General features: G+C 44.3%; 1 protein-coding gene and 1 long non-coding RNA gene across 2 annotated transcripts in view; one reads left to right on the top strand and one right to left on the bottom strand.

The window, feature by feature from the left end:
• LOC123125610 (L-type lectin-domain containing receptor kinase SIT2-like) overlaps window positions 1–17,559 on the bottom strand; it is an 84,142-nt gene extending 66,583 nt beyond the window's left edge. The window contains exon 1 of the mRNA XM_044546086.1: window positions 17,430–17,559. Coding sequence (XP_044402021.1) covers window positions 17,430–17,559 — 130 coding nt within the window. The remainder of the gene's footprint in view (window positions 1–17,429) is intronic.
• Window positions 834–4,811, top strand: LOC123125611 (uncharacterized). The gene is made up of 4 exons (XR_006461444.1): window positions 834–1,607; window positions 1,823–1,939; window positions 2,709–2,856; window positions 3,165–4,811. It is a non-coding gene; the product is annotated as an uncharacterized lncRNA (long non-coding RNA).
• Window positions 17,560–22,957: the final 5,398 nt, after the last annotated feature.

Genomic DNA, 22,957 nt, shown 5'->3' with positions numbered 1-22,957 from the left:
CGTATACCTGATAACTTATGGACCCCAGTCCCGATAACTTTGGTACGGGGGTGGGGGTGGGGGGGAGTTGACGAAACATCCCCTCGGTAACTTTTTGTGTGAATAGTATGGTAACTCACACATCGCACACCTGATGACTTATGTACCCCAGTCCTGATAGCTTTGGCATGAGGAGGGTGGGGGGTAACATTTTGTGTGAATAGCATGGTAACCCACACGTTTGCAGACATGATAACTTATTTACCCCGGTCCTGGTAACTTTGGCGAGGGGGTTGATTAAATATACCCATGGTAACTTTCATGTTAATAACACGGTAACTCACGCCTCGCAGACCTGATAACTTGTATACCCTGGTCCTGATAACTTTGGGGACCGGGGTGGGGGAGGGAGGGACATCATGAAATATACCCCGGTAACTTTCATTGATGAAGTGGAATTTTTCCAGAAAATAGCTTTCTTTTTTCTTATGACAGTAGTAAGAAAGAGTTAAAAACAATTTCGTTTTCAACTAATGAACAACAAACTAGGTTGGCGTGATGGTTGTTGGGCTTTGTACTTGGACCTGTCCTTTCCACCCGACGCAGGTTCCAATCCCATGTAGGTAATTTTTTCGCATTTTTAATTATGGTGCAATAAATCGATCGGGAGGAGCACTGGAATAACGGGTGGAGCGTTGTTTCCCCCGTCGAGGGGATCGTGCGGATCTGTCGCGGCTATCCCTTCTGCCCGCATGCTCACCGTCGTCGCGCCTTTTGCAAATAAGCCCTTGTGTTTTCGTGATTAAACCCGCAGTCACGTCCGTAAGTGAAAAACGGTTCGCCTTTGAAAAAAAGTCACCCGCCTCCTCCCGTATTCCAAGCCTCCATCGCGCCGCCGCGCTTTACACTGGCGGCAACCCACCCCGTCGTCCGCCTTGCCTTGCCTGGCCTCAAGCCGGAGGCGGCCGGTCGACCTCCACCCCTCCCCTCGCCTGGGCGTGCACCATCTACCACCACCAACCCCGCTGCTCCCTCTCCTCCCCCATCCCGATCTAGAACCCTAATTCGCCTCCCCACTAGGGAGAGGAGGAAAGCAGGGCGGCTCTGGTCAGCTTTTTCCGGTGGGAGTTGCCGGCGTCGAGGTGGCAAGGCGAGGCCGGGGCCGGGCCCTGGCTCTCCCGATCCAGACGGGATATAGGCAGGGCGTGGGCGGCTTGGGCGCACTGCGCGTGGAGGCTTGCGGGGCGCTGGTCGTCCGTCCGATCTAGATGCTTCTCCACCTCTTCTGGTTGGGTTCCCCACCATGGCTACGGGCCGCTTCGCCCTTATCATCCTGCACTCCACCTCGTCCACTTCAGGTGTCTGACCGTGGCTGAGGGCTTTCGCCTATCCATCCTTCCAATCTAGAGCACGGGTGAAGAGTCTGGTTGTGTGCGGTAGGGATGGCGCCCCGTGTCTGCGCCCCATAAGCTTGGACGGAGCTCCGACGAGGCCATGTTGGTCTTTTTTTTTTTTGCGGGTGAGGCCATGTTGGTCTTGCAGATGAGCCCCAAACGTGGCCAATCCTCTGAAGCTTCAATGGAATCTGAAGTTAATGCCTGCAGGCTGCAGTTGTTGATCACTCAGAGGTATCAACACTTGTACACTGTATAATGTCCCTCTGCTCTGTACTTTGAACATAATGCCTCCATCCAAAATTGCAAGTGCACATGAATTTTTTCAACATCCTATGCATTGCACAATTGATACCATTTGGTTCGTATTAAAAAACACTTCTATTTTTCCTCATCAATTTAGAATCACATAATGCAAGCATATCTGCATTTGCCCCTCTATTTTTCAGTATATTGGTGCCACCGCTGCATTTGGAGTTGGAGAGGCCCAGGACACCTGCTGCAAGAGGCAAATGGTCACCTACAGATGCAGGTTACTCTCTGTAAATATGCAGGTTACTCTACAGGTGCGTACTTACTGCCTTCGAGTTTCATACCCTGATGATCTACTCGAATTTATGACTTAATCCATGTGCACGGCATGAGTATGTTTTATTTTCCTTGGTCGCCTTTTGTGTCTGATTTTCTGCACCAAAGTGGGTCCTTTTATTTCTTCACAAATGTTGGCCAACCAACCAAATCCTCCAACTCGTGAATGAACGGCCATCAACCAAACTAGCACATGCTTTTAACTGAAGCAAAGTCACTCTGTAATGTGCCCAGAAATTAGACAACGGATGGAAGTTCGCAACTCACTAGCTCAAGAAGCATAAAACATATATCAGTTTTTAGGCCACTACTTAATTTTGAAGGGTCATTTATTTTAATAAGACAAATATGCGATCTTTTTTTCTAAACTGTGAGCATTTGACGTAGCTTACTATTATTGTTAAACTGAAATAACGATTATTTGTTGCTTTTTATTAGGAAAGTGAAAAAGAAGTGCATCGATGTTGGACCTATTCTTGTGGTCGGGACAACTTTTTTTATTTACTCACAACTGGAATCCAGATATTTTGTGGATCAAACCTGCCTGGAAGTGAATTCAATCGTAATTTTGAAAGTATTCAAGCATTTTTTTAAGTGCATGTGATTTAAAAAGTGTTCACGCCTTTTAAAAATAATATCCATGCATTTCAAATAAATAAATAGACAATTTAAAAGCCAGTGGGGGTATGACACTTTTCAGATTAATTAAGGAATCTATCTCACAATGGTGGATGCTTGATGCAGCAGGGGATCACATGTGTTCTGCCGGCAATTTCAATTTAGACGGGCGGTTGCCATCATCGTGAGACTGCCGACTGGAGGAACTACAATGGCTCTTTGTTCCAGCCATATCAGATCCCCCGTGCTGGAGCTTTCCGGTCACGTAAAGCGCATGGTGAGGAAAATTACATCCACACCATTTTGTGTGTGTTGGATTGATTGAACCATGGCAATCAGTGCTCACCTTGCATCTCCTTCCTCACACACACTTTTTGGATAGTTTTATTCCATTCTGTACACCAAGACAATATGTTATTTTCCTCTTACAAAACTGAACTATGTGCGACGTTGATGTTTACTGAAGCAGTTATAGTTGAGTAGTACATCGTTGTCATTCTCAACAGCTTCATTCATACACCTTTGATACTCATGTATGAGAACTTTCGGAAATTGAGTTACTTTATTGGAATTTATGCTCTTCAGGAGGGGAGGCAGGACGGCCGACAGAGGCATTCTATTTGGGGTTGCGTCGATCTGGTGATGCTGGAGCACGGCAACGGGAAACATCACCTCCACTATGACATTTCAAGTAGCCAATTTTCCATTCTCCCTAAGGATTTCTTACTCTGCTGTCAGTATCACTGGGCTTGGGGTTTAGATTTTGTTAATATCAAAATTTGGGTACTTACCAGCAAACGAGTTGTTGATCTATTTACTTAGTCAAGTTCATTTCTGCTATACCCTGCAAAAGTAGTTCATTTCTGCTATGTTCTTCCGTCAAGCTTCAGATTCTAGCCTTGATTAAATGGCAATGATATTCTTCATAGCCTATTAATGTCACAAATCCTGCAACAAAACATGATTTCAAGAATTGTGGTGGAACTGGTTTATATAACATGGTTTGCCAACCGCTATGAGCACTGAGTAGTGTGTGGCAGGTTTATTATGATTGGAATGAAGATTTGAGATGTACGTGTAGGTCAAATTTTGCAAAATTATGGGTCTGCAGTTAGAAAATTATATGCAGGCAATTTTACGGTTTTCTGAGACTAAGGATTCAAGCATGAATTTGAATATAGTTTCATGGTTTTTTTCCCACAAGTTATCTTATATTTACTCCTCTTTCTATGATATTGGAATTTATATGCTTACTTAACTGTTCAAAGATACACGTTTTGTTTATTGATTCGAAGTTACCACATATAAGCTTGAGTCCATGTGAAATGACACACTGTTTGGAACAAAATAGAACATAGTACAGTTTGGTGGTTAAACTACTCCTTACCTCGGCATTCTAATAATCTGTAATAATGATAGTTGGCATTGGTCATGCAAGATCACTTGCACGAAATTGGTGGCTTGCTGCTATTGTACTTCATTGCTTCTGTTTATTTTACATTTTTTATTTACTGTGATTTGCCAAACAAAAGTACTAGCATAATGGAATATTTGTTTGTGTTGTTTACAAAGTGAACATAGTCTGATGGGACAGCTCCTGAATCAATGTCACATTAGGAAATAACTGTCTTGAAGGAGTTGAAACAAATTGATCATATCCTCATGTGTCTTTGCAAGGTGCAACAGAGGCAGTGTACTTTTTTCTAACAAAACATTCCTACTTTAGATAGAAAAACGCATTTCCTGTTACTTATCTCGGTACATGATGGTAGCCGTCACACAAAAGGAAGATGGGGGCACATGAGATGTCCTGACCACTCCTTCGTCCCAAGAATGGGAGTAACAATGTTTCTAAAGTTCTGCTGCTATATTGTACTCGAAATGTATTCATCAAACTGCCTTGTCAACCATTTCTATTTACACTCAAACTCCTGACATATTTCTTCGCAGTTGCCTTCTGCCCTCCCCTCCAGCATTTCCGGATAGCTATGTCCCACCATCAGCATTAGAACAAGAGAAAGAGGCAGATGATCTATTGCCACAGAGGCATTGCTTCCTGCAATTGACCATATTATTGATCAATGGCTAGCAAAAATACAGAAATTTCAATGAGATTGTACCGTGGATCAAGTAAACTATGTAATTAGTGAACTGGGATGACGACGATAGACAAGAAGACAATGTTGTATGTTGTGCATGAGGATTTGGTACACATTTGACATAAGAGTATATGAACTTCAAGCCTGATTTTCGCGCCTTGCACGTTTTGTTCTTTTAGTTTTTTTTCTCCCGTTGCAACGCATGGGCATTTTTGCTAGTAGACTTTAAAGTAGTGTAGAGCCTCATCCTTGGTATTTAACAAATACACATAGCAGAATCTAGTGGAATCATCAATCAGAGTCATGAAGTATTTCTTTCGACCTTTAGTCAACACACCATTCATCTCATAGAGATCTGAATGTATGGGCTCTAATGGTGCCAGGTGTCTCTCCTTCGCAAGCTTGTGAGGCTTACGAGGTTGCTTAGCTTGCACACACGTATGGCACTTAGAGCCTTTGGCTAAAGTGAAACTCGGTATTAAGTCCATCTTAGCTAGCCGTGTCATACAACCGAAATTTATGTGACAAAGACGTGAATGTCAAACCTTAGATTCGTTCACATTAGAATGAATTTGGTTCATGACTTTATTACATAAATCCTCCAGGGAAAGGCGGAACAAACCACCACAGTCATATCCTTTTCCAACAAACAGTCCATACCGAGATACGACTACTTTGTTGGACTCAAATACTAACCTAAACCCTTCTTTACATAGAAGGGAGCCACTAACGAGATTCTTCTTGATGACGGGGACATGCTGCACGTTCTTCAGTTGCACGATCTTTCCCGAAGTAAACTTCAGGTCTACCGTGCCAACACCATGAACAGAAGCATGCAAGCCATTCCCCATCAGGACGGAACAATCTCGTGCGACCTGGTAAGAAGAAAACAAAGACACATCAGCACACACATGAATATTGGCCCCAGCGTCAACCCACCAATCGGTGGACTGACAAACTGAAAGTATGGTAAACAGATTACCATACCCAGATGCCGCATCATTGTTGCTCAGAGTGACATTCACAGACTTGGAGTCCTGTGCTGGCTTCTTGTACTTGTTTGGACACTTGTTTGCCCAATGTTCATCTGAACCACAAGTAAAGCAGCCATCTCTCTTTTTGTCTTTCTTCTTACCCTTCTTCTTAAAGGTAGTATTCTGCTTGACAGAGTTCTTTCCCTTGAACTTGTGGAAGTTCTTCTGCACCATATTGGCGCTAGAAGAACCCTCTGCCCCTTTCACGTGTGAGTCCTTTGCTCTCGAGTTCTGCTCAACACTGAGATGACCGATGACATCCTCAACAGAGAATTCACGTCTCAAGTGCTTGAGAGAAGTAGCAAAGTTCCTCCAACTAGGAGGGAGTTTTGCAATAATGCAACCCGCGACAAACTTGTCCGGTAACTCACACTTCAAGAGCTCCAGCTCCTTAGCAATGTACTGTATCTCATGAGCCTGGTTCAATACAGAACGGTTATCAACCATCCTGTAATCATGGAACTGCTCCATGGCATACAGCTCACTGCCAGCATCAGTTGCGCCGAATTTGACTTCGAGCGCATCCCACAAGTTTTTTGCAACCCCATGAATATAGGCGTCAACCAACTTGTCTCCAATCAGACTCAGAACTGCTCCTAAAAATATTGTGGTTGCCTCCCTAAACGCCTTCTCCTGTTCAGGAGCAATCGTTTCTGTGAGGGACACACCACCAACCCAGAACACGTTCATCGCTGTGAGCCACAAGGTGGTCCTAGTCTGTCAACGCTTAAAATGTGTCCCGGTAAACTTTTCCGGTTTCAGAGTAGCAGCAAAGCCTTGAATCGAAAAGAGCCTAAAATAAGGTTTTTGGATTGTTGGAAATATTAGCATTTTTCCGATTAGACTAATCCACGAGTAAACAGTAAGCATGGCATGAAATGTACGCATCTCATAGCTATACCTAAGCATACTAGCTCGTACAGAACATCCTTGGTATTTAACAAATACACATAGCAGAATCTAGTGGAATCATCAATCAGAGTCATGAAGTATTTCTTTCGACCTTTAGTCAACACACCATTCATCTCATAGAGATCTGAATGTATGGGCTCTAATGGTGCCAGGTGTCTCTCCTTCGCAAGCTTGTGAGGCTTACGAGGTTGCTTAGCTTGCACACACGTATGGCACTTAGAGCCTTTGGCTAAAGTGAAACTCGGTATTAAGTCCATCTTAGCTAGCCGTGTCATACAACCGAAATTTATGTGACAAAGACGTGAATGTCAAACCTTAGATTCGTTCACATTAGAATGAATTTGGTTCATGACTTTATTACATAAATCCTCCAGGGAAAGGCGGAACAAACCACCACAGTCATATCCTTTTCCAACAAACAGTCCATACCGAGATACGACTACTTTGTTGGACTCAAATACTAACCTAAACCCTTCTTTACATAGAAGGGAGCCACTAACGAGATTCTTCTTGATGACGGGGACATGCTGCACGTTCTTCAGTTGCACGATCTTTCCCGAAGTAAACTTCAGATCTACCGTGCCAACACCATGAACAGAAGCATGCGAGCCATTCCCCATCAGGACGGAACAATCTCGTGCGACCTGGTAAGAAGAAAACAAAGACACATCAGCACACACATGAATATTGGCCCCAGCGTCAACCCACCAATCGGTGGACTGACAAACTGAAAGTATGGTAAACAGATTACCATACCCAGATGCCGCATCATTGTTGCTCAGAGTGACATTCACAGACTTGGAGTCCTGTGCTGGCTTCTTGTACTTGTTTGGACACTTGTTTGCCCAATGTTCATCTGAACCACAAGTAAAGCAGCCATCTCTCTTTTTGTCTTTCTTCTTACCCTTCTTCTTAAAGGTAGTATTCTGCTTGACAGAGTTCTTTCCCTTGAACTTGTGGAAGTTCTTCTGCACCATATTGGTGCTAGAAGAACCCTCTGCCCCTTTCACGTGTGAGTCCTTTGCTCTCGAGTTCTGCTCAACACTGAGATGACCGATGACATCCTCAACAGAGAATTCACGTCTCAAGTGCTTGAGAGAAGTAGCAAAGTTCCTCCAACTAGGAGGGAGTTTTGCAATAATGCAACCCGCGACAAACTTGTCCGGTAACTCACACTTCAAGAGCTCCAGCTCCTTAGCAATGTACTGTATCTCATGAGCCTGGTTCAATACAGAACGGTTATCAACCATCCTGTAATCATGGAACTGCTCCATGGCATACAGCTCACTGCCAGCATCAGTTGCGCCGAATTTGACTTCGAGCGCATCCCACAAGTTTTTTGCAACCCCATGAATATAGGCGTCAACCAACTTGTCTCCAATCAGACTCAGAACTGCTCCAAAAAAGATTGTGGTTGCCTCCCTAAACGCCTTCTCCTGTTCAGGAGCAATCGTTTCTGTGAGGGACACACCACCAACCCAGAACACGTTCATCGCTGTGAGCCACAAGTTGGTCCTAGTCTGTCAACGCTTAAAATGTGTCGCGGTAAACTTTTCCGGTTTCAGAGTAGCAGCAAAGCCTTGAATCGAAAAGAGCCTAAAATAAGGTTTTTGGATTGTTGGAAATATTAGCATTTTTCCGATTAGACTAATCCACGAATAAACAGTAAGCATGGCATGAAATGTACGCATCTCATAGCTATACCTAAGCATACTAGCTCGTACAGAACATCCTTGGTATTTAACAAATACACATAGCAGAATCTAGTGGAATCATCAATCAGAGTCATGAAGTATTTCTTTCCACCTTTAGTCAACACACCATTCATCTCATAGAGATCTGAATGTATGGGCTCTAATGGTGCCAGGTGTCTCTCCTTCGCAAGCTTGTGAGGCTTACGAGGTTGCTTAGCTTGCACACACGCATGGCACTTAGAGCCTTTGGCTAAAGTGAAACTCGGTATTAAGTCCATCTTAGCTAGCCGTGTCATACAACCGAAATTTATGTGACAAAGACGTGAATGTCAAACCTTAGATTCGTTCACATTAGAATGAATTTGGTTCATGACTTTATTACATAAATCCTCCAGGGAAAGGCGGAACAAACCACCACAGTCATATCCTTTTCCAACAAACAGTCCATACCGAGATACGACTACTTTGTTGGACTCAAATACTAACTTAAACCCTTCTTTACATAGAAGGGAGCCACTAACGAGATTCTTCTTGATGGCGGGGACATGCTGCACGTTCTTCAGTTGCACGATCTTTCCCGAAGTAAACTTCAGATCTACCGTGCCAACACCATGAACAGAAGCATGCGAGCCATTCCCCATCAGGACGGAACAATCTTGTGCGACCTGGTAAGAAGAAAACAAAGACACATCAGCACACACATGAATATTGGCCCCAGCGTCAACCCACCAATCGGTGGACTGACAAACCGAAAGTATGGTAAACAGATTACCATACCCAGATGCCGCATCATTGTTCCTCAGAGTGACATTCACAGACTTGGAGTCCTGTGTTGGCTTCTTGTACTTGTTTGGACACTTGTTTGCCCAATGTTCATCTGAACCACAAGTAAAGCAGCCATCTCTCTTTTTGTCTTTCTTCTTACCCTTCTTCTTAAAGGTAGTATTCTGCTTGACAGAGTTCTTTCCCTTGAACTTGTGGAAGTTCTTCTGCACCATATTGGCGCTAGAAGAACCCTCTGCCCCTTTCACGTGTGAGTCCTTTGCTCTCGAGTTCTGCTCAACACTGAGATGACCGATGACATCCTCAACAGAGAATTCACGTCTCAAGTGCTTGAGAGAAGTAGCAAAGTTCCTCCAACTAGGAGGGAGTTTTGCAATAATGCAACCCGCGACAAACTTGTCCGGTAACTCACACTTCAAGAGCTCCAGCTCCTTAGCAATGTACTGTATCTCATGAGCCTGGTTCAATACAGAACGGTTATCAACCATCCTGTAATCATGGAACTGCTCCATGGCATACAGCTCACTGCCAGCATCAGTTGCGCCGAATTTGACTTCGAGCGCATCCCACAAGTTTTTTGCAACCCCATGAATATAGGCGTCAACCAACTTGTCTCCAATCAGACTCAGAACTGCTCCTAAAAATATTGTGGTTGCCTCCCTAAACGCCTTCTCCTGTTCAGGAGCAATCGTTTCTGTGAGGGACACACCACCAACCCAGAACACGTTCATCGCTGTGAGCCACAAGGTGGTCCTAGTCTGTCAACGCTTAAAATGTGTCCCGGTAAACTTTTCCGGTTTCAGAGTAGCAGCAAAGCCTTGAATCGAAAAGAGCCTAAAATAAGGTTTTTGGATTGTTGGAAATATTAGCATTTTTCCGATTAGACTAATCCACGAGTAAACAGTAAGCATGGCATGAAATGTACGCATCTCATAGCTATACCTAAGCATACTAGCTCGTACAGAACATCCTTGGTATTTAACAAATACACATAGCAGAATCTAGTGGAATCATCAATCAGAGTCATGAAGTATTTCTTTCGACCTTTAGTCAACACACCATTCATCTCATAGAGATCTGAATGTATGGGCTCTAATGGTGCCAGGTGTCTCTCCTTCGCAAGCTTGTGAGGCTTACGAGGGTTTTTAGCTTGCACACACGTATGGCACTTAGAGCCTTTGGCTAAAGTGAAACTCGGTATTAAGTCCATCTTAGCTAGCCGTGTCATACAACCGAAATTTATGTGACAAAGACGTGAATGTCAAACCTTAGATTCGTTCACATTAGAATGAATTTGGTTCATGACTTTATTACATAAATCCTCCAGGGAAAGGCGGAACAAACCACCACAGTCATATCCTTTTCCAACAAACAGTCCATACCGAGATACGACTACTTTGTTGGACTCAAATACTAACCTAAACCCTTCTTTACATAGAAGGGAGCCACTAACGAGATTCTTCTTGATGACGGGGACATGCTGCACGTTCTTCAGTTGCACGATCTTTCCCGAAGTAAACTTCAGATCTACCGTGCCAACACCATGAACAGAAGCATGCGAGCCATTCCCCATCAGGACGGAACAATCTCGTGCGACCTGGTAAGAAGAAAACAAAGACACATCAGCACACACATGAATATTGGCCCCAGCGTCAACCCACCAATCGGTGGACTGACAAACTGAAAGTATGGTAAACAGATTACCATACCCAGATGCCGCATCATTGTTGCTCAGAGTGACATTCACAGACTTGGAGTCCTGTGCTGGCTTCTTGTACTTGTTTGGACACTTGTTTGCCCAATGTTCATCTGAACCACAAGTAAAGCAGCCATCTCTCTTTTTGTCTTTCTTCTTACCCTTCTTCTTAAAGGTAGTATTCTGCTTGACAGAGTTCTTTCCCTTGAACTTGTGGAAGTTCTTCTGCACCATATTGGCGCTAGAAGAACCCTCTGCCCCTTTCACGTGTGAGTCCTTTGCTCTCGAGTTCTGCTCAACACTGAGATGACCGATGACATCCTCAACAGAGAATTCACGTCTCAAGTGCTTGAGAGAAGTAGCAAAGTTCCTCCAACTAGGAGGGAGTTTTGCAATAATGCAACCCGCGACAAACTTGTCCGGTAACTCACACTTCAAGAGCTCCAGCTCCTTAGCAATGTACTGTATCTCATGAGCCTGGTTCAATACAGAACGGTTATCAACCATCCTGTAATCATGGAACTGCTCCATGGCATACAGCTCACTGCCAGCATCAGTTGCGCCGAATTTGACTTCGAGCGCATCCCACAAGTTTTTTGCAACCCCATGAATATAGGCGTCAACCAACTTGTCTCCAATCAGACTCAGAACTGCTCCTAAAAAGATTGTGGTTGCCTCCCTAAACGCCTTCTCCTGTTCAGGAGCAATCGTTTCTGTGAGGGACACACCACCAACCCAGAACACGTTCATCGCTGTGAGCCACAAGGTGGTCCTAGTCTGTCAACGCTTAAAATGTGTCCCGGTAAACTTTTCCGGTTTCAGAGTAGCAGCAAAGCCTTGAATCGTAAAGAGCCTAAAATAAGGTTTTTGGATTGTTGGAAATATTAGCATTTTTTCGATTAGACTAATCCACGAATAAACAGTAAGCATGGCATGAAATGTACACATCTCATAGCTATACCTAAGCATACTAGCTCGTACAGAACATCCTTGGTATTTAACAAATACACATAGCAGAATCTAGTGGAATCATCAATCAGAGTCATGAAGTATTTCTTTCCACCTTTAGTCAACACACCATTCATCTCATAGAGATCTGAATGTATGGGCTCTAATGGTGCCAGGTGTCTCTCCTTCGCAAGCTTGTGAGGCTTACGAGGTTGCTTAGCTTGCACACACGCATGGCACTTAGAGCCTTTGGCTAAAGTGAAACTCGGTATTAAGTCCATCTTAGCTAGCCGTGTCATACAACCGAAATTTATGTGACAAAGACGTGAATGTCAAACCTTAGATTCGTTCACATTAGAATGAATTTGGTTCATGACTTTATTACATAAATCCTCCAGGGAAAGGCGGAACAAACCACCACAGTCATATCCTTTTCCAACAAACAGTCCATACCGAGATACGACTACTTTGTTGGACTCAAATACTAACTTAAACCCTTCTTTACATAGAAGGGAGCCACTAACGAGATTCTTCTTGATGGCGGGGACATGCTGCACGTTCTTCAGTTGCACGATCTTTCCCGAAGTAAACTTCAGATCTACCGTGCCAACACCATGAACAGAAGCATGCGAGCCATTCCCCATCAGGACGGAACAATCTCGTGCGACCTGGTAAGAAGAAAACAAAGACACATCAGCACACGCATGAATATTGGCCCCAGCGTCAACCCACCAATCGGTGGACTGACAAACCGAAAGTATGGTAAACAGATTACCATACCCAGATGCCGCATCATTGTTCCTTAGAGTGACATTCACAGACTTGGAGTCCTGTGCTGGCTTCTTGTACTTGTTTGGACACTTGTTTGCCCAATGTTCATCTGAACCACAAGTAAAGCAGCCATCTCTCTTTTTGTCTTTCTTCTTACCCTTCTTCTTAAAGGTAGTATTCTGCTTGACAGAGTTCTTTCCCTTGAACTTGTGGAAGTTCTTCTGCACCATATTGGCGCTAGAAGAACCCTCTGCCCCTTTCATGTGTGAGTCCTTTGCTCTCGAGTTCTGCTCAACACTGAGATGACCGATGACATCCTCAACAGAGAATTCACGTCTCAAGTGCTTGAGAGAAGTAGCAAAGTTCCTCCAACTAGGAGGGAGTTTTGCAATAATGCAACCCGCGACAAACTTGTCCGGTAACTCACACTTCAAGAGCTCCAGCTCCTTAGCAATGTACTGTATCTCATGAGCCTGGTTCAATACAGAACGGTTATCAACCATCCTGTAATCATGGAACTGCTCCATGGCATACAGCTCACTGCCAGCATCAGTTGCGCCGAATTTGACTTCGAGCGCATCCCACAAGTTTTTTGCAACCCCATGAATATAGGCGTCAACCAACTTGTCTCCAATCAGACTCAGAACTGCTCCTAAAAAGATTGTGGTTGCCTCCCTAAACGCCTTCTCCTGTTCAGGAGCAATCGTTTCTGTGAGGGACACACCACCAACCCAGAACACGTTCATCGCTGTGAGCCACAAGGTGGTCCTAGTCTGTCAACGCTTAAAATGTGTCCCGGTAAACTTTTCCGGTTTCAGAGTAGCAGCAAAGCCTTGAATCGTAAAGAGCCTAAAATAAGGTTTTTGGATTGTTGGAAATATTAGCATTTTTTCGATTAGACTAATCCACGAATAAACAGTAAGCATGGCATGAAATGTACACATCTCATAGCTATACCTAAGCATACTAGCTCGTACAGAACATCCTTGGTATTTAACAAATACACATAGCAGAATCTAGTGGAATCATCAATCAGAGTCATGAAGTATTTCTTTCCACCTTTAGTCAACACACCATTCATCTCATAGAGATCTAAATGTATGAGCTCTAATGGTGCCAGGTGTCTCTCCTTCGCAAGCTTGTGAGGCTTACGAGGTTGCTTAGCTTGCACACATGCATGGCACTTAGAGCCTTTGGCTAAAGTGAAACTCAGTATTAAGTCCATCTTAGCTAGCCGTGTCATACAACCGAAATTTATGTGACAAAGACGTGAATGTCAAACCTTAGATTCGTTCATATTAGAATGAATTTGGTTCATGACTTTATTACATAAATCCTCCAGGGAAAGGCGGAACAAACCACCACAGTCATATCCTTTTCCAACAAACAGTCCATACCGAGATACGACTACTTTGTTGGACTCAAATACTAACTTAAACCCTTCTTTACATAGAAGGGAGCCACTAACGAGATTCTTCTTGATGGCAGGGACATGCTGCACGTCCTTCAGTTGCACGATCTTTCCCGAAGTAAACTTCAGATCTACCGTGCCAACACCATGAACAGAAGCATGCGAGCCATTCCCCATCAGGACGGAACAATCTCGTGCGACCTGGTAAGAAGAAAACAAAGACACATCAGCACACGCATGAATATTGGCCCCAGCGTCAACCCACCAATCGGTGGACTGACAAACTGAAAGTATGGTAAACAGATTACCATACCCAGATGCCGCATCATTGTTGCTCAGAGTGACATTCACAGACTTGGAGTCCTGTGCTGGCTTCTTGTACTTGTTTGGACACTTGTTTGCCCAATGTTCATCTGAACCACAAGTAAAGCAGCCATCTCTCTTTTTGTCTTTCTTCTTACCCTTCTTCTTAAAGGTAGTATTCTGCTTGACAGAGTTCTTTCCCTTGAACTTGTGGAAGTTCTTCTGCACCATATTGGCGCTAGAAGAACCCTCTGCCCCTTTCACGTGTGAGTCCTTTGCTCCCGAGTTCTGCTCAACACTGAGATGACCGATGACATCCTCAACAGAGAATTCACGTCTCAAGTGCTTGAGAGAAGTAGCAAAGTTCCTCCAACTAGGAGGGAGTTTTGCAATAATGCAACCCACGACAAACTTGTCCGGTAACTCACACTTCAAGAGCTCCAGCTCCTTAGCAATGTACTGTATCTCATGAGCCTGGTTCAATACAGAACGGTTATCAACCATCCTGTAATCATGGAACTGCTCCATGGCATACAGCTCACTGCCAGCATCAGTTGCGCCGAATTTGACTTCGAGCGCATCCCACAAGTTTTTTGCAACTCCATGAATATAGGCGTCAACCAACTTGTCTCCAATCAGACTCAGAACTGCTCCTAAAAAGACTATGGTTGCCTCCCTAAACGCCTTCTCCTGTTCAGGAGCAATCGTTTCTATGAGGGACACACCACCAACCCAGAACACGTTCATCGCTGTGAGCCACAAGGTGGTCCTAGTCTGTCAACGCTTAAAATGTGTCCCGGTAAACTTTTCCGGTTTCAGAGTAGCAGCAAAGCCTTGAATCGTAAAGAGCCTAAAATAAGGTTTTTGGATTGTTGGAAATATTAGCATTTTTTCGATTAGACTAATCCACGAATAAACAGTAAGCATGGCATGAAATGTACACATCTCATAGCTATACCTAAGCATACTAGCTCGTACAGAACATCCTTGGTATTTAACAAATACACATAGCAGAATCTAGTGGAATCATCAATCAGAGTCATGAAGTATTTCTTTCCACCTTTAGTCAACACACCATTCATCTCATAGAGATCTAAATGTATGAGCTCTAATGGTGCCAGGTGTCTCTCCTTCGCAAGCTTGTGAGGCTTACGAGGTTGCTTAGCTTGCACACATGCATGGCACTTAGAGCCTTTGGCTAAAGTGAAACTCAGTATTAAGTCCATCTTAGCTAGCCGTGTCATACAACCGAAATTTATGTGACAAAGACGTGAATGTCAAACCTTAGATTCGTTCATATTAGAATGAATTTGGTTCATGACTTTATTACATAAATCCTCCAGGGAAAGGCGGAACAAACCACCACAGTCATATCCTTTTCCAACAAACAGTCCATACCGAGATACGACTACTTTGTTGGACTCAAATACTAACTTAAACCCTTCTTTACATAGAAGGGAGCCACTAACGAGATTCTTCTTGATGGCAGGGACATGCTGCACGTTCTTCAGTTGCACGATCTTTCCCGAAGTAAACTTCAGATCTACCGTGCCAACACCATGAACAGAAGCATGCGAGCCATTCCCCATCAGGACGGAACAATCTCGTGCGACCTGGTAAGAAGAAAACAAAGACACATCAGCACACGCATGAATATTGGCCCCAGCGTCAACCCACGAATCGGTGGACTGACAAACTGAAAGTATGGTAAACAGATTACCATACCCAGATGCCGCATCATTGTTGCTCAGAGTGACATTCACAGACTTGGAGTCCTGTGCTGGCTTCTTGTACTTGTTTGGACACTTGTTTGCCCAATGTTCATTTGAACCACAAGTAAAGCAGCCATCTCTCTTTTTATCTTTCTTCTTACCCTTCTTCTTAAAGGTAGTATTCTGCTTGACAGAGTTCTTTCCCTTGAACTTGTGGAAGTTCTTCTGCACCATATTGGCGCTAGAAGAACCCTCTGCCCCTTTCACGTGTGAGTCCTTTGCTCTCGAGTTCTGCTCAACACTGAGATGACCGATGACATCCTCAACAGAGAATTCACGTCTCAAGTGCTTGAGAGAAGTAGCAAAGTTCCTCCAACTAGGAGGGAGTTTTGCAATAATGCAACCCGCGACAAACTTGTCCGGTAACTCACACTTCAAGAGCTCCAGCTCCTTAGCAATGTACTGTATCTCATGAGCCTGGTTCAATACAGAACGGTTATCAACCATCCTGTAATCATGGAACTGCTCCATGGCATACTGCTCACTGCGAGTATCAGTTGCGCCGAATTTGACTTCGAGCGCATCCCACAAGTTTTTTGCAACCCCCATGAATATAGGCGTCAACCAACTTGTCTCCAATCAGACTCAGAACTGCTCCTAAAAAGATTGTGGTTGCCTCCCTAAACGCCTTCACCTGTTCAGGAGCAATCGTTTCTGTGAGGGACACACCACCAACCCAGAACACGTTCATCGCTGTGAGCCACAAGGTGGTCCTAGTCTGTCAACGCTTAAAATGCGTCCCGGTAAACTTTTCCGGTTTCAGAGTAGCAGCAAAGCCTTGAATTGAAAAGAGCCTAAAATAAGGTTTTTGGATTGTTGGAAATATTAGCATTTTTCCGATTAGACTAATCCACGAGTAAACAGTAAGCATGGCATGAAATGTACGCATCTCATAGCTATACCTAAGCATACTAGCTCATACAGAACATAGAGGCGAACCATCTATGAGCAGCACATATACGGCTAGTACATGTACGAGTAAACGAGGGATGAACAGATCATACCCTCCGGTTGGCCAGGCCAACGCGGCGGCGGCAGGAGCAGCCTCGGCGTCGTCCGTGGCCTTCTTCTTGGCGGCGGCGTCGGCCGCCATGTTGTCGATGCAGGAGAAGCAGAGGCGGACGGAGTTGGGAGCAGTCGCGTCGAGACGCTCCCCAAAAACCTTATTGCGTCGGGATGGTGTCGCCGGAGGCAGCACAGTGTGAGGAGCGCGCGACGGAGAAGGGACGCGCGTGTACCACTCCTCTAACCGAGCTCCCAATGGCATGTGGTAGAGCAGCCCTTATAAAAGGGTCTCAACTCTCCTCAACTAGTAAGGTAGGACTAAACTTCCCACCACCTGCCATCTCATACATGGGCCTCAAGATTAACCAGAGATTAATGTCTTATATGGGTCTAAGCCCATCCATAATCCACCACCGTCCAGGCCAGGGAAGCCTTCGCGCCGGCAAAGCCGGAGTAGACGAACTGCTCGCCATCGCCGTCGCCCAGGATGGCGGCGCTGAAGCCAAAGCACACGAGGAGGAGAGCCGCGAGAAGGGAGCGCAGATTGTCCATGCCAGCTACGCCGCCAGCGAGAGAGAGGAGTGTGGCAAGCTCAGCTAGTGCAGCCGGCGCAATGCCGAGTCGCCGTATATGATTTGCAGCTGCGGAGTCCGTGTCCGGCTACTATTATGCGCTTGACTTCGCTGCCGGAGTCTTCGTCTTCCCGAGAAGAGCTCGTGGCGCAGCTGCGGCGAATCACGCTCGTGAGATGCCATCTACTCCTATCTATCTTCTTCCCGGTTGGTCCGGGTCCGAAGTTTCCGAGCCTCGTGCATACACACTCGCTCGCGATTCGCGAGGCGCTGACTGACACAGACATTTGCACACAAATGGCGTAGAAATGCAGACTTGATCGATCGGTAGATCGGGACTGCTCTATTTGTCATTGATGGTCGGCAAGTAGGTTTCGTGGGGCCGGTAACAACAACATATGTGTGGTTCCGATGTTTTCTACGTCAAGGACAAAGAAGAATTCAAATTGGGATCCGCCAAGGATGTTTAGGAAATGCTATGACGCACCCGACTGATCTCTTCGCGCGCGCCCACACCCTCCATGGCTGTCGGATCTGTTTTTTCTCGACGGCTTCCGAGCAACCTCCACCATAGCCCAGATTTGCAACTTGGCCCTTGTTGCAATTGTTCGAGCACAACAAAAGGTTTGTTGCCGGCCGATCAGGCGTGAGGCAGCGGCAATCTCCTGGGGCGAGGGTACCGTGTGAAGGAAATATGCCCTAGAGGCAATAATAAAGTTATTATTCATTTCCTCATATCATGATAAATGTTTATTATTCATGCCAGAATTGTATTAACCGGAAACATAATACATGTGTGAATACATAGACAAACATAGTGTCACTAGTATGCCTCTACTTGACTAGCTCGTTGATCAAAGATGGTTGAGTTTCCTAGCCATAGACATGAGTTGTCATTTGATTAACGGGATCACATCATTAGGAGAATGATGTGATTGACTTGACCCATTTCGTTAGCTTAGCACTTGATCATTTAGTTTACTGCTATTGCTTTCTCCATGACTTATACATGTTCCTATGACTATGAGATTATGCAACTCCCGAATACCGGAGGAACACTTTGTGTGCTACCAAACATCACAACGTATCTGGGTGATTATAAAGGTGCTCTACAGGTGTCTCCGATGGTGTTTCTTGAGTTGGCATAGATCAAGAATAGGATTTGTCACTCCGATTGTCGGAGAGGTATCTCTGGGCCCTCTCGGTAATGCACATCACTATAAGCCTTGCAAGCAATGTGACTAATGAGTTAGTTACGGGATGATGCACTACAGAACGAGTAAAGAGACTTGCCGGTAACAAGGTTGAGCTAGGTATTGAGATACCAACGATCGAATCTCGGGCAAGTAATGTTGGGGAACGTAGTAATTTCAAAAAAAATCCTACGCACATGCAAGATCATGGTGATGCATCGCCACGAGAGGGGAGAGTATGTCTACGTACCCTCGTAGACCGAAAGCGGAAGCATTTATCAACGCGGTTGATGTAGTCGTACACCTTCACGATCCGTCCCGATCAAGTACCGAATGTACGACACCTCCGTGTTCAGCACACGTTCAGCTCGATGACGTCCTCGCCTTCTTGATCCAGCAAGAGGGGCGAAGTAGTAGATGAGTTCCGGCAGCACGACGGCGTGGTGACGGTGTTGGTGAAGAACAATCTCCGCAGGGCTTCGCCTAAGCACTACGAAAACTATGACGGAGGATAAACTAGAGGGGACGGGGTTGCCGGCACACGGCTTGGTGTTTCTTGATGTATCTTGGGTGCTAGCCCTACCCCTCTATTTATATGTTGAGCCTTGGGGTCGAAACTTGGAGTAAAAGCCTCCACAAAGTCGGTTTCACCCGAAAGGCAAGAGTCCTTCTTGGACTCCAGGGCCAGACGCCAGGGTTCCCGGCGTCTGGACCCAGATGCCAGGGACCCTGGTGTCTGGCCCCTGGACTCCGCAAAACTTCCTTTTGCGCTTTCCAAAAACTTTGTGGGCTTTCCCCTTTGGCCCAAATAAAGTGTTCTCGTACCCAAACATTTCGGGAAACATCCGGAACCCCTACCGGTGAATTCCGGAACCCGTCCGGAGACCAAATACTATTATCCCATATATCAAACTTTATCTCCGGACCATTCCGGAGTTCCTCGTCATGTCCGTGATCTTATCCGGGACTCCGAACAATAGTCGGTTGCCAACATACATAACTCATATAATACTATATCGTCAACGAATGTTAAGCGTGCGGACCCTACGGGTTCGAGAACTGTGTTGACATGACCGAGACACCTCTCTGGTCAATAACCAATAGCGGAACCTGGATGCCCATATTGGCTCCTACATATTCTACGAAGATCTTTATCGGTCGAACCGCATAACAATATACGTTGTTCCCTTTGTCATCGATATGTTACTTGCCCGAGATTCGATCGTCGGTATCACTATACCTAGTTCAATCTCGTTACCGATAAGTCTCTTTACTCGTTCTGTAATGCATCATCCCACAACTAACTCATTAGTCACATTGCTTGCAAGGCTTATAGTGATGTGCATTACCGAGAGGGCCAAGAGATACCTCTCCGACAATCGGAGTGACAAATCCTAATCTCGATCTATGCCAACTCAACAAGTACCATTGGAGACACCTGTAGAGCATCTTTATAATCACCCAGTTACGTTGTGACATTTGATAGCACACAAGGTGTTCCTTCGGTATTCGGGATTTGCATAATCTCATAGTCTGAGGAACATGTATAAGTCATGAAGAAAGCAGTAGCAATGAAACTGTAACGATCATAATGCTAAGCTAATGAATGGGTCTTGTCCATCACATCATTCTCCTAATGATGTGATCCCGTTCATCAAATGACAACACATGTCTATGGTTTAGGAAACATAACCATCTTTGATAAACGAGCTAGTCAAGTAGAGGCATACTAGGGACACTTTGTTTTGTCTATGTATTCACACATGTACTAAGTTTCCGGTTAATACAATTCTAGCATGAATAATAAACATTTATCATGAAATAAGGAAATAAATAATAACTTTATTATTGCCTCTAGGGCATATTTCCTTCAGTCTCCCACTTGCACTAGAGTCAATAATCTAGTTCACATCGCCATGTGATTTAACACCAATAGTTCACATCACCATGTGATTAACACCCATAGTTCACATCGTCATGTGACCAACACTCAAAGGATTTACTAGAGTCAGTAATCTAGTTCACATCGCCATGTGATTAACACCCAAAGAGTACTAAGGTGTGATCATGTTTTGCTTGTGAGAGAAGTTTAGTCATCGGGTCTGCCAAATTCCGATCCGTATGTATTTTGCAAATTTCTATGTCTACAATGCTCTGCACGGAGCTACTTTAGCTAATTGCTCCCACTTTTAATATGTATCCGGATTGTGACTTAGAGTCATCCAGATCGGTGTCAAAGCATGCATCGACGTAACTCTTTACGACGAATTCTTTATCACCTCCATAACCGAGAAATATTTCCTTAGTCCTCTAAGGATAATTTTGATTGCTGTCCAGAGATCTACTCCTAGATCAAAATTGTACTCCCTTGCCAAACTCAGGGCAGGGTATACAATAGGTCTGGTACACAGCATGGCATACTTTATAGAACCTATGGCTGAGGCATAGGGAATGACTTTCATTCTCTCTCTATCTTTTGTCGTGGTCGTGCTTTGAGTCTTACTCAACTTCACACATTGCAACGCAGGCAAGAACTCCTTCTTTGACTTTTCCATTTTGAACTACTTCAAAAACTTGTCAAGGTATGTACTCATTGAAAAAAACTTATCAAGCGTCTTGATCTATCTCTATAGATCTTGATGCTCAATATGTAAGCAGCTTCACCGAGGTCTTTCTTTCAAACACTCCTTTATGCTTTCCAGAAAATTCTACATTATTTCCGATCAACAATATGTCATTCACATATACTTATCAGAAATGATGTAGTGCTCCCACTCACTTTCTTGTAAATACAGGCTTCACCATAAGTCTATATAAAACTATATGCTTTGATCAACTTATCAAAGCGTATATTCCAACTTCGAGATGCTTGCACCAGTCCATAGATGGATCGCAGGAGCTTGCATATTTTGTTAGCACCTTTAGGATCGACAAAACCTTCTGGTTGCATCACATACAACTCTTCTTTAAGAAATCCATTAAGGAATGCATGTTTGACATCCATTTGCCAAATTTCATAAAATGCGGCAATTGCTAACATGATTCGGACAGACTTTTAAGCATCGATACAAGTGAGAAAATCTCATCGTAGTCAACACCTTGAACTTGTCGAAAACATTTTTGTGACAATTTGAGCTTTGTAGATAGTAACACTACTATCAGCGTCTGTCTTCCTCTTGAAGATCCATTTATTCTCTATTGCTTGCCGATCATCGGGCAAGTCAACCAAAGTCCATACTTTGTTCTCATACATGGATCCCATCTCAGATTTCATGGCCTCAAGCCATTTCGCGGAATCTGGGCTCATCATCGCTTCCTCATAGTTCGTAGGTTCGTCATGGTCAAGTAACATGACCTCCAGAACAGGATTACCGTACCACTCTGATGCGGATCTTACTCCGGTTGACCTACGAGGTTCAATAGTAACTTGATCTGAAGTTATATGATCATCATCATTAGCTTCCTCACTAATTGATGTAGGAGTCACATGAACTTATTTCTGCGATGAACTACTTTCCAATAAGGGAGCAGGTACAGTTACCTCATCAAGTTCTACTTTCCTCCCACTCACTTCTTTCGAGAGAAACTCCTTCTCTAGAAAGGATTCATTCTTAGCAACAAAGATCTTGCTTTTGGATCTGTGATAGAAGGTGTACCCAACATTTTCTTTTGGGTATCCTATGAAGACGCACTTCTCCGATTTGGGTTTGAGCTTATCAGGTTGAAACTTTTTCACATAAGCATTGCAACCTCAAACTTTAAGAAACGACAGCTTAGGTTTCTTGCCAAACCATAGTTTATACGGTGTCGTCTCAACGGATTTAGATGGTGCCCTATTTAACGTGAATGCAGTTGTCTCTAATGCATAACCCCAAAACGATAGTGGTAAATCGGTAAGAGACATCATAGATCGCACCATATCTAATAAAGTACGGTCACGATGTTTGGACACACCATTATGCTGTGATGTTCCAGGTGGCATCAGTTTGTGAAACTATTCCACATTGTTTTAATTGAAGGCCAAACTCGTAACTCAAATATTTGCCTCTGCGATCAGATCGTAGAAACTTTATTTTCTTGTTACGATGATTCTCTACTTCATTCTGAAATTATTTGAACTTTTTAAATGTTTCAGACTTATGTTTCATCAAGTAGATATACCCATATGTGCTCAAATCATCTGTG

The sequence above is a fragment of the Triticum aestivum genome, chromosome 5D (genome assembly GCF_018294505.1).
Source record: "Triticum aestivum cultivar Chinese Spring chromosome 5D, IWGSC CS RefSeq v2.1, whole genome shotgun sequence".
In the NCBI taxonomy this organism is placed as follows: domain Eukaryota; kingdom Viridiplantae; phylum Streptophyta; class Magnoliopsida; order Poales; family Poaceae; genus Triticum; species Triticum aestivum.
The sequence above is the reverse complement of the archived record's forward strand: the minus strand, read 5'-3'. Positions and strand labels throughout refer to the sequence as shown.